Source organism: Chanodichthys erythropterus, chromosome 13 (genome assembly GCF_024489055.1).
Source record: "Chanodichthys erythropterus isolate Z2021 chromosome 13, ASM2448905v1, whole genome shotgun sequence".
NCBI lineage: Eukaryota > Metazoa > Chordata > Actinopteri > Cypriniformes > Xenocyprididae > Chanodichthys > Chanodichthys erythropterus.
In genome coordinates this window covers 15,167,785-15,180,604 of record NC_090233.1, presented here as the reverse complement: position 1 = coordinate 15,180,604, position 12,820 = coordinate 15,167,785, and the positions used below count along the sequence as shown (strand labels likewise).

The 12,820-nt window shown below is 36.6% G+C and overlaps 1 protein-coding gene across 1 annotated transcript in view; it reads right to left on the bottom strand.

Annotated features, from left to right (window-relative positions):
- The window catches only part of LOC137033835 (astrotactin-2-like), a 460,374-nt gene that overhangs the window by 77,521 nt on the left and 370,033 nt on the right, over positions 1-12,820 (bottom strand). Inside the window, exons 14-15 of the mRNA XM_067406219.1 lie at positions 4,834-4,958; positions 2,520-2,624 (exon numbers count right to left, since the gene is read on the bottom strand). Of these exons, the coding sequence (XP_067262320.1) occupies positions 2,520-2,624; positions 4,834-4,958 (230 nt within the window). The remainder of the gene's footprint in view (positions 1-2,519; positions 2,625-4,833; positions 4,959-12,820) is intronic.

Sequence of the window (12,820 nt, the reverse complement as noted above, 5' to 3'; positions counted from 1 at the left end):
TAGAATATCGTGAAAAAGTTAATTTTTTTTATTGTAAATTATTTTTAAAAATGAAACTTTCATATATTCTAGATTCCCTACATGTAAAGTAAAACATTTCAAAAGTTTTTTTTTTTTTTTTTTTTTTTTTTTTTTTTTTAATTTTGATGATTAGAGCGTACAGCTAATGAAAGTCCAAAATCCAGTATCTTAAAATATTAGAATATTTCCTAAGATCAATCAAAAAATGGATTTTCCAAACAGAAAAGTTCAAGTTCTTTAAAGTATGTTCATTTTTGCACTCAATACTTGGTCGGCAGCACATATTACAGCAAATGACTTGCTCCTAGCACAGATTACAGCATCAGTGAAGTGTGGCATGGAAGTGATCAGCCTGTGGCACTGCTGAGGCACTATTGAGCCTTCGGATCATCTGTATATTGTTGGATCGACTGTTTCTCATCTTTCTCTTGAAAATATCCCATCGATTCAGGGGTCAGGCATGTTGGCTGGCCAATAAAACACAGTAATATCACAGTCAGCAAACCACTTGGAAATGGTTTTTGCACTGTGGGCAGGTGCTAAAGTCCTGCTGGAAAAGGAAATCAGCATCTCCATAAAGCTTGTCAGCAGATGGAAGCATAAAGTGCTCCAAAATCTCCTGGAAGATGGCTGCATTGACTTTGCATTTGATAAAACACAATGTACCAACACCAGCAGACGTTAGGGCCCCCCAAATCATTACTGACTTCAGAAACTTCACACTAGACTTCAAGCAGCTTGGATTATGTGCATCTCCAGTCTTCCTTCAGACTCTGGGACCATTATTTCAACATGAAATACAAAATTTACTTTTATCTGAAAAGAGGACTTTCGACCACTGTTCACTGTCCAGTTCTTTTTCTCCTTAGCCCAGGTAAGATGCTTCTGACGTTGTTTCTGTTTCAGAAGTGGCTTGGTAGTCCTTTTCCTGAAGATGTCTGAGTGTGGTGGCTCTTGATGCGCTGACTCCGGCTTCATTTGACTCATTGTGAGGCTCTCCCAAGTGTTTGAATCGGCTTCACTTGACAGTATTCTCATGCTTGTGGTCATCCCTGTTGCTAATGCACCTTTGCCTACCCAATTTCTCCTTGTAGTCAACTTTGCATTTAATATGCTTTGACACATCACTCTGTAAACAGCCACCACATTCAGTAATGACCATCTGTGACTTACTCTCTTTGTGGAGGGTGTCAATGATTGTCTCCTAGACCATTGCCAAGTCAGCAGTCTTCCCCATTAGTGTGGTTTCAAAGAACAAGCGATACCCGAAATTTATACTGTAGGGATGGTCATTTAATGAAACTCAAATGTAAATTTCCTAATATTTTGTGATACTGGATTTTGGACTTTCATTAGCTGTACGCTCTAATCAACAAATTTAAATTTAGTTTTAGTTTTTATGTTTTACTTTACATGTAGGGAATCTAGAATACATGAAAGTTTCATTTTTTTTTTAAATAATTTACAATAAAATGAACTTTTTCACAATATTCTAATTATATGACCAGCACCTGTATATGGCATTTGTGTGTTTTGCTTTTACCACATTCTAATTTCAAATGAAATCCTTGGATAATGTACTGCGTTTATAAATGCAAAGACTCAGAATCTCAGAAAGAATCAAGGACTTTAAAGGGGTCATGAAATGGAAAATCAAAATCTCGTTGATATTTACATATATAAAAGTATACGAGTATGTTCTGTCCCTAGACAAAATACACTTAAAAAAACTGGATACCCTTGTAAAAGATCAAACTATTAAAAATGCATGACTGAAGTTTATCTATACTGACATGCCTGAGCGACTAAACGAGAATGTTTTTATGTGTTCGTCTCATTTCACAATGGACTCTTTATTTAAATATTCTCAACACGCTGCCAGTTTTTCTAAATACCTTGTGTTGAAAGCTACGGCAGAGCCAAGGATATTTTCCTCGGAGGCCACGGCTGTTAGTACATTTATTTATAATCTTTAAGTGTGTTTGTAATAAACGTCAAGCCAGCGTTTAATGCTATTAAGACACCAAGTGTATCTTTGCTAGAATGCTATATTTTCTGAAGATATTGTATGAAGAAAGCACAGCCAAGTTGAATATGTAGTTTGTTAATGGTGATGTTCACAAGATGATGATTTTTTTTTTTTTTCTTACAAATACTTTATTGATGCAAAAACCTTGCTAACTTCATAAGCTAATCTCCAGAAACATAATGTAGAGATCTGAAAATAAATTTAATAACCCCTATAAAGCTGGACCTGCATGAATGATTGACCATCTATACAACAGTTTTCTTCCTAACAAAACATGTGAACGTTTCTCATAATATCTCTGTGTTCCGTGTAAGAAAATGCATATGAATTTGGAATGACATGAGGGCAAGTACACATTTTTCATTTACGTGTCAATTAACTGATGTAATTTTTGCTCCTAAGTATAAATGCACTGAACACGCACACATAAAGAAAGAGTATTCATGGGTTTGTCTGTTTCTTGTGATACCTGTGGATAAGGTGATGGCACTGAGCTTCACTCTATAGAGGTTACTCCGCACTCTCCACTGTTGCATCATGGGATATCCTGTGGCTTCACTGAACTGGGCATCTCCTGTAACACAAATATATATATATATATATGATGTTGATTAATGTCCCACTTCTGCAACTTGAAAAGCTACACTTCAGACACTATTTTCTTTTAGAGCTGATGTACAAACAAAATTAACTCTGTTTCTGATTCCAATTCTGGTTCTGCTTATCGATTCTGATTCTTATCGATTCCTAGTTTTGATTTCAATTTGGTATTTTTTTTTTTTTTTTTTTAAAGTCAAACATTTAGATATCAAATATATATCTATAAAACAACAGCCTTATGAACAACTGACAAATAGACTAGACTAATTTCAAACATTATTAAATACAAGTATGCATTTAGTAATACGATAAGAACAAATAAGCAAATTAGCAATAGCACAAATAAATACTGAACAAAGTTCAGAAGTTGAAATCAAATATAAAAATAACTTCATAGCTTTCTTTTTGCAAATAAAATATAGATTAATCTTTACTAATGTTACAAAAGTTATTCAGTCAAGATCAGTGAGTGATTTTCTTTTTCTTTTGTTGTTTGATCAACAGTAATGACACAGACGACAGCAGGTTTATTAAGCTGCTGTCACTTTAAGACCTGACGCACGGATCCAATATACTGTTACACATGCATTTTCTTTTCACTTACGACATAACTGATATTTTGACATAATTCTGTGTGTATTTGTCTGTTCAAGTGCAAAGAGATGCAAAAGAGAACTCAGTTCAGTATTCGTGCACTTTTTGTGCGCAAACTCTGGATGTGCCCAGCACAGAAAAACAGCGTGTGAGTGCCAAATTAAGTTCTCTTTTGCATTTTCTTGCACTTGAATGGTTTAAAACCACATTCAAATATGCACACGGGTTTGTTTCATGAAATATGATTGATTTCTGACCTTAAGAACCTGATTCCAGAATTGGATTTTGATTCACAACCCTAGGTAGTAGGTAGTCCTGGCCGTTTTCAAAAACACTTTCAAGTTAACTGCCATTCTGCTTATCCTATTTGCATGGTGTGAGATGACAGCAGCACCCTCAAAACATTGCATCAGCCATATCACATGCTGACAGATGCAATAATGGTTTAAATCTCATTTGAACTGCTGCAGCAAACACTGCGAGAGCCGTAATCAGCGTTAACAACTCTCCACTCTCAGTTTTGGAAAAGACAAGCCGTTATTAAATTAGCCACTTGTCATCGGAGCCCACATTTACGTGGAGTCAACATTAGAAAGAGCTGGAGTGAAAACAAATAAATGAAAAGACAGCTCTGAATTGGAGCTGTGATCAAAAGTGATATGAGGGGGAAATGAAAGGTTTCTGCACTGCTGGGTTTTCTCTCTCATAGTCATTGAGACCGAGAGCAGCCGTCCACTGAGCTGATGCCACGATTACTGTCAGTTCCTCACGCCATGTTCCATTTCAAAGGGGATTTATCATGAAAAACTGGAATTTTCCTTTTTTTATGAACAGAAAAATGTACCTAGTGAGGAAAAGAGTGTCCGAGAAGGACTAAAATCAACCTTATCCATGCCTCTCCCGCCACTGTCACGTCCATGTTTTTAAAGTCACCATGAAATTATGGACTATTGTAGTATTTATTATAATTTGTTATTATAATCTGTTCACATCATTATTGCTTTAAATTCCCGTGCTTCGTAATCTTGAATCAGAATATCTTCTCCTCACTCTTGCAGTGACATCTCTTCTCTGATGATGAGGGCGGGGCAACCTCTCACTCACATGAGATCCACCAATAGCAAACCACAACCATCCAATCAATTCCCCACGGACAAAATCAAGCCCCGCCCTACATTTGTTCTTGTTTGAGAGGCGTTTCACTTGGATATACATCACAATAGGGAAGAAAAGATGATTGCAACTTTTCATTTTATGCCTTTAAGATTTTTTTTCCCACTGATTTGCACGACTCAGACTTTCCGTTTTAGAACTATATAATTTATCACATACAGTCTTGTTTGTTTTCACCATCCATCTTAGTAAAAACTGGAGATGCCAACCCTATATGAATTAATAGGCCAAATTCAATCACAAGGACTGTTAATAATTGTATCTCACATGTTGTTTATAAAACTAATAGCTTCTAACATTATAAGTGGACCTCAGGGAAAAGACTGTGAAAGTGTAAATAGGATTCCTTTAAAGCACTAATCCCTCAGAGGACAAAATAAATGAATTGGCAATCCACACGTGTGTATGTGATTCACCTGAAAGCAGTTGAAGGTTGGGCAGAGGCTCCGACAGAACTCCTCGACACTGCTCCTCCACCGGGAGAGGAATCACCATTAACCCGTCGGCCAGCTGCGGAAAATCCTTGATGAAGTTATTATCCCTGAAATAGGCATAAAACATCAGCTCAGTATAAAAACCATTACGCCTATAATGTCCTCACAATGATAGCCGTACCGACGTGTGTGTGAGAGAAACTTCACACACAAAAACTTGATCTTTGATTCAAATTAAGAGTAAATGTCAGCGTATTGTTATGCACCTCCAACAATGGTATTTAAACAGTGTCTTATCGTAGTTATATCATACACTTTTTACTCAGCCCGTGATTTTGGGAGACATTTTGAAAAGTGTGCTGTGACTGTTCTGGGATTGTCATGTTCTTGGCAATGTAATGAAGTGTAATTAGCCACCAATTAAAATCCGTCTCCTAACACTTCATCTATTTAATTGAGATTTCTCTCTATGAAACATCAATAGCAAACAACCCTTTCAATAGTGTAAGTATGTTAAAGATATCTCCTGAATGCATAGTAAGTCATTATAAAAACAGAAATATTCCATAGCTGTTGTAAAATGCAGATAAACACCAGTGCCGATGACTAATTCAATGTTTTTTTTGTTTTTTTTCGCCAAGGGGCCACAGTGAAATTGATTTGGAAGAGATGGATACTCATCGCCCCCCTTCAGGATCTGAGCCTGTTTCATTATTCACGTAAAATTGTCAATAATCCCTGACGTATTCCAAAACCTGCTGCTAATTGTGTGTCATACAATTACAGAGTGTCTAATTATACTAATTGCAATTAGCCCACCTTCTCAAAGTGTGTCAGTCTGCGTCCCGCAATACTACAAACCACGCCTCTACTAATTACACCCCCTACCTCAGGTTACGCCCCCTACAGTCAGGATATCATCGGACCTGATGTCGTCACTACTGCTCTTCTTCTACTTCTCTTTCCTCGCTTTTTGAGCTTCACTTACTTTGGGGTAAAAAGAAGTTTGAAATACCTTTGCAGCGATATACTGTTAACAAACATCCTGATGCTGCACGCTTTAGTCTCAGTAACAAAATAAACACACAACAATAATGGCAGCGGTGAAAAAAACAGCAGTTACGAAAGCATGTGATCACAGAGATGTGGATGTTTGCACGAGTTCTGCAATTCGGCACTCCAGTCAAGAAAAGCCACGTTCCATTTATTTATATAGCAACAGATTGCTTTAAACCAACTAGCTTTACAATATCAAACATGAAAAACAGCTTTTAAATGAGAATTACACTTCAATTTGTACTATAAAGCAGCTCCCCAGTGTTTGTTTTCACTCGTGGACGTCTCACCTCGATGGACTGAACAGAGGAAATGAACCAGAGACATCAAAGAAGGCAGAGTCTCAGAGCCACACCCACCTATTACGTAAACACCATGGACCAATGGTAGTTCAGAGGTGTTTACCTGCCAGAGCAAACTTGTTCTAACTGTTTCTAACTCCAGAAACGAACACAAAACAAACTTTGTTTTGGCCTTCGTTCTTTGAATTCGCTTGAAGTATATCAGGGCATTTATTGTCCCAATACACTTAGTGCCATATTTGCACTAAGTATAAACAGCATCTGCCTTATGATAATGTGGGGCCTTTGTAACAAAGTGCATCTGAATGTGCACCTGATTCCATTTCTATATGCTTCTTCCCAAACCTGATCTGATGGACCAGTTCTGCCTCATATCAAGCCTTCACCCAAAAGACAAATTGAAAACATTCACTGACTCTTGGTATGGCTAGAGGACTCAAAAGACTGTCCTTTTTGTTATGCTTGCAGACTGTTTTTCAATTGGCTCAGCATCAGTTTTCACATCCACAACTGGCTATTCCAAACTGGAAGAAAGTCTCGTGTAGAGAGGAGAAGGGCTTTAAAGCTCACTCTACATCTGAGCACCATCAGAATCCAATATTTGCATGGAAACAGCACCAATAAGTTCTTTAAAATCAAATATTGCTAAATGGAATGGACAGCACTGGGGATCAATCGTTCAGGAGAAGCACAAGGCTTACTTGCAAACTAACCTTCTAAATTCATGCTCCAGTCACCTTCATTGGACTTAGCGAGAGCTGTGAATCTTGTTGAAATATTGCTTGACATGCTGCAGCAGTACAAGCATAAGATCTTTTTGAGGACATGTGTGAAAAGGTAGAAGAACTGCCTGTAAAATGCCAAGTCGGATTGGAAAAAGTTGAAAAGAGAGCAGATCCTGAGCAGCAGGTTACATGGATCCATAATTACTTTCTCATCTGGTGCACATAGAGCAATCTCGGGTGACAAGGAAGCCTCTAAGAAAGCATATATTATTTCCAGTGATTGACTCATTCAGGGGCAAGAAGAAAAGTCATTTCTCTAACAGAAATGGTGAAATTATGCACAAAATCCAAGCACGTTGCCCTAAAAGCAGAACTTTATTGCATGAAGAATCTTTTTTCATTTGCAGACAATTTTGAGTCAAATATTGAGGATTTTAAACACGTGTCGTATCAGACCAAAGAAAAGGGGGGGAAAGGAGACTTCTTTCTTTGAATTTATAGTATTTCTAGAACTACTTAAAGAAGTATTTTGTGAGCCGTGTAAGACTTTCCATTGTAACACCTGTACGTGAACACAGATTTTCAGCACTTAAGCTGATCAAAATCCATCTAAGAACAAGTGGAGATGAGCAATTGATTTGTAACTCAAGGCTCAAGGGTTTTGGTTAGCATCCATGATGTGAAGATGGAGAAATGAAGCATTGAAAACAAAACCTGGGAAAACAATCAAATAAAACAATAGACATGCAATGGCCACAACACGAAGAATCAATCCAAGCTGTAAATCCAGCAACAGTCTCAAACAGGCTGAGTTTAGAGCAGGGAGGGTCAGTCCAAAACACAAATCCACAGAGTAATCCAGGCAGGGGTCAGAGCACAAAAAAACAGTCCAAAACAAGAGAAATCACGTCCAAAAGGGAAGCAGGGTCAGAAACACAGACAAACCAATAACACACAAAACCATTTCGATATGCTTGCAGAGGTAAAACAAAAGTTCACACTGAGCTTAGAAAGCTTAGTGCTTAAATGAGTCACAGTTAATTAGCCAAATGGGAAACGACCTAAAATAACTGGGAGGGATCCCACTGGTGGTGCTCCGGAGAGGGTGTCATGAGTCAGGGCGGGCAAAATGATTAAATATGGACAGAAAATATGAGCTTGGAGGAAAAATTTAATTTAAATGCTTTTGTGTTCTCTTACAAAACAGTATTGCATGCCACAATCACCCCTACATTCTCTCAGATTCTGTTTAAATGCAAACGCAACACTTCGAGACCTACTTCAAATCCCCTGCCGGACAGTAGATGAAGTGATGAGGAGAGAACGACGCAGGCACTCTTATTTCGACACACCAAAAGGTATTAGGAAGTGTTCCTGCATCCTTCTGCTGTATTTTTTAAGCACTGGCCCATGTGAACACACACAACGAGTGTCGCATTTTCAAGACACCGTGAAGGTAAAAGAAGCTCAGTTTTTCAAAACGCATCTCAAGACACCCGCGTTTTGTTCCATTCCGCTGTGCTCCTTTTGTCGATGTTTTATCCGAATATCAGTGAACCCAAGGACAAAGTGATCCATGACCCTCGTTCTAAGCATGATGGTTTGGCAGTTTGATCATAAATTATTCCAGCAAACATTCTGGCGTGATTTGTCTACAACTGACTGAATTGTTTTACTGACAGTCCAGGGAAATTGCAAAACCTCGACCAACACCAGAGTTCAAATGAATCAATTTTTCATTATTTTTCTTGACTGTCCAACTTTAGCACCTCTATAGTGACACTGGGTTCTTGGACTAGTAGTGTGAGATGCCTTTGAAGTGAGAACAGGTTGTTTGTTTCACTTTTGAAAGGAAAGGCTGCTGTTCGTCTTTGATCTTTTATCTATTAAAGGTGTGGAATGTAAGAATGACAACTAGTGGTTGAAATGGGTACTGCAGTCTAAATTCAAAATATTGTTTGCCCCGCTCCCTCCTCCTTAGACTCAACGCCCTCGTGGGTTGCCAGTTTGAGGACACGCAACAGGAGCGAGCCCAATTGACATTGGCAGGCGAGGAGACTTGCACACTGTAAGTTGATTAGTTGATTTATTGATTTATGATATATGAGTTAATATGATCCCGTTCATAGAGATTTTTAGATGGATGTTTCCTCAGCATGTTTCCTAAATATATGCAAACATATTATGGTATTGTTATGCTTTAGTACAGTCAAAAACTTACAAACAGCACCTTTAAAATCAAAAGGTACAGGAATCTTCCAGAGAGCCAGTGAAACACGGCCTCAATGCAAGGGGTCAAGGTTTGGCAGGTTAACATGACCTGTTATCACCTGCTGGAAGAGACACCATCAAAACAACCAAATTCTGATAAAATGATATTGCAAGTATAACATTCAAATATCATAGCATATGCCATATTAAAGTAGATGTTTTACCAATGGCCAATTCTGTTTTGGAGGGTCCTTAAAGGGATAGTTCACCCAAAAATGAAAACGCTGTCATCATGTAAACCCCCTCAAGTTGTTCCAAACCTGTATAAATTTATTTGTTCTGCTGCACACAAAGGAAGTTATTTGGAAGAATGTTTGTAACCAAGCAGATCTCGGCCATAGTAGGAAAAAAAATATACTATGGTAGTCAATGGGGGCGAGATCAGCTTCGTTAAGCACCGCACTTAATTCATGACATTTAACTTAACATGCATTTCTTTCTATAGACACATTCACTATACTGTGAAGTCAGCATCAGTCAACTTCATCTATGCAGCTGACACTGACTCAGAAAACACTAGTTTATCAATAAATTATTAAAAATAGTCTCCTTTCTGTTTTTTTTTTTTTTCTTCTTTTTTTTTTTTTCCTGACACATTCATTACTAGAGCTGCATGATTCTGGATAAATTGGGATTATTTATTTATTTTGTTTAAAATAGAGATCATGATTCTCCCATGATTCTAAATGCACAAATAAACAAAATAACATGTGACAAAATGTTAATTAATAGCTGCAGACTATTTAATCGGTTTGAATGTATGATTCAATGATTCACTTCTAAAGACTTGACTTGTTACATTACTGGGTGAATTTGAACAAATCTTTTGAACAAATGATTCAATAAACACATTTTTGTCTCCACCTGCTGGTGTAATGATGTAATTTTATTTGAAGCCTCAAGTTACTTTCAAAAGGTTTTTTACTTTATTGTGTTCTCCACCATAGACATCAGTGTTTATATCTGAACTATAAACTTTTATGCCAGTAATTCTGTGATCATTTGAATTATTCTAAGACAGAAATAAAGATACTGTGTGGTTGAAAAGACTGTTAGTGAAGCTGTCTCCGGCTCTCTCTGGATCAGAACACAGATCTGAATGTTCACTGTGATTTTCTTAAAGGTTTAATAGACACAGGTGAATCATTATCATTTATGAATAAGATCATGTCGGTGCTTGAATCAAGATTGCGATTAATCATGCAGCTCTATTTATAATGATTACTTTTGCTGGTGCGCTTCATGCATGAATTTGAGCATTTAATTTATATTTTAAAGATTCATAATTATGGTTTAGTATTTCTCTGTAATGCAGAACAATGTACAAAGGCTTAAATGAACGACTACAACTACTGAAAAACTTCAGTCATTAACTAAAACTAAGAACATCACTTCAAAAATAATATTAACTGAAATATCAGCTAGTTGCAAAAGCAACATTCTCATTTTCACCTAGTTTGACTTGATACTAACAAAACTAAAATGCATAAAACTTAAATATAAATAAAAAAAAACTATTTAAAATAAATATAAATGACAAAAACAAAACAAAATTAATAAAATTTTCACTAAAATGAAAATAAAACAAAAACTACTTAAAAATATTAATAAAAACTATAATAGTATCTTAAGGATACTAAAATAACGCTGGGTAACTCAAAACAACATCTATGCAAATTCTATCTACCCCTCCACCTCCCCAGCACCACCTGCCTGGATCTGCTGCAGCATGTTTCCATTTTATGTTCTAAGCAACTTGTACCCCTCAAACCGATGTACACTCCATTCACATTAATGAAATGTTTTACAACTTTCCCAGGATTTGTCATGACTGAATTATATTTACAGAGTCTGACAGCATTGCAAACTGACCAGTAGATGTCACACTATTGTTAAAAGGTGACTATAATTTATGTTTTTCTCTTTCTCTCATTCTGTCTGCCTGACTTTCTGCCTTTCAAAGTGCTTTTCATTAGAATAGAGTATGAACCACAAGAGTCAGTTGGAGTCAATCAGGACACGCTTTACTGGAAGAGCGGAGCGGAAACTCAAGGACAGATGAGAGAGGGAGGCCACAATATAAAGATTACTTACTCGCTCACACACAAATCTATTGATCACCAAATTAAATCACCCTGAGTCTGACCCGCAGAGAGCCAGTCATCCCAATGGATGTTCACAAATAAAAGTCTGAGAGTATGGATTTTTCTCCTAAATAAGATTCTCTTGATATTAATTATTTTATTCACACCAAGCGTAGCCAAATGTTTCTAATTCTGACACAAAAAGACAATTTTCATTGAGTGTTCAAATGTGCTGACTTTATATAGACTAACTGGTGTTTCTTGTGTTTCTGTGGAGGTAAGAACCTCGAGGGGTGATAGACTTATCTGAAAACATAACTAATTTCAATAACTTGCTCGGCAACATTTTCTGTCACACAATTGCTCCGCCAGGACAGTAGCTGACTTGAGAGAGTAAACTACTCATGGCATACTTTATTATTATTATTATTTTCTCTGAGGTCAACTTATAATGTTCTTCAGAAGAAGAGATGCAAAGGCAATCAGATTCTGTGGAAATCTTTTGCTGCATTAACTGAAAATGAATCAGAAGTGCCATATGGCAACATTATGGTAACTACAACCTACCTGACGTCTTCCACGAACCATGATAAAACTCAAGAGCCAGTAAATCACTTCAGATGCATCTGATTATTCATCATACAGTATATGCATCTGGAGTCAAATGCCCTAAATTCACCCAAGCTTAAATACTGTAATTTCAAGTGATTCATTTTCCAGGATTAAAGATCAACTGGAAATGAACATGATTGGCAATTAAGCTGAACTGGAACTAACGGTGTAGGAATATAATGTACTGATTTCCTGTTCTTGAATCCTCCAGTCTGACAAATGGGCTTCAAAACACAACAATCACACACCAGAGTGTGTTTCATCCTCTATTTACTTGAAATTGAAGACACACAGCAGGGTCTCTAGGTATTTTGAGCTATTACATCTCATCATAAACTCACAGGTGATAAAACACTTTCTGACTTCTGACGCTTTTACTGGAATATTCTCTCATCTTTTCTTTGTTTGCTTTCTCTCAAAGGAGATAATACTCAAAAATAGACTTTAAGATTCGTGGAGAGATGAAATTCCACTCCTTTACACCAAAGTGCTATGTGTATGGTTTTTAATCCATATATAAATATCATTTTATGATATTTAAGAAATGCTTTGTGAATACAATCCATTATTCATAATTTTCAACAGATTTGAAAACTGATAGAAATGCATTCCCCAAATAATGCGGGAAACATTTTTAAATAAATGTCACTATCTTCAATAAAACAAAAAATATCAATTTATGCGTTTATAATTTTTTTTTTGTGATTTTGGGGATACTTTTGAATTTATTTACCTCTAAAATACCATATTTTTACAAATACTAAGATATAAACATTTCAGTAATATTATATAATATTATTTTGTTGAACTAAAGCATCAGTCGTGCGAGGCTCTGGAGTGGTACAATTCTCTCAAACGAGTCCAACTATGTGTGTTTGAGGGCATGTAGTTCATCTGTTTATGCAGGTCACAAATAAAA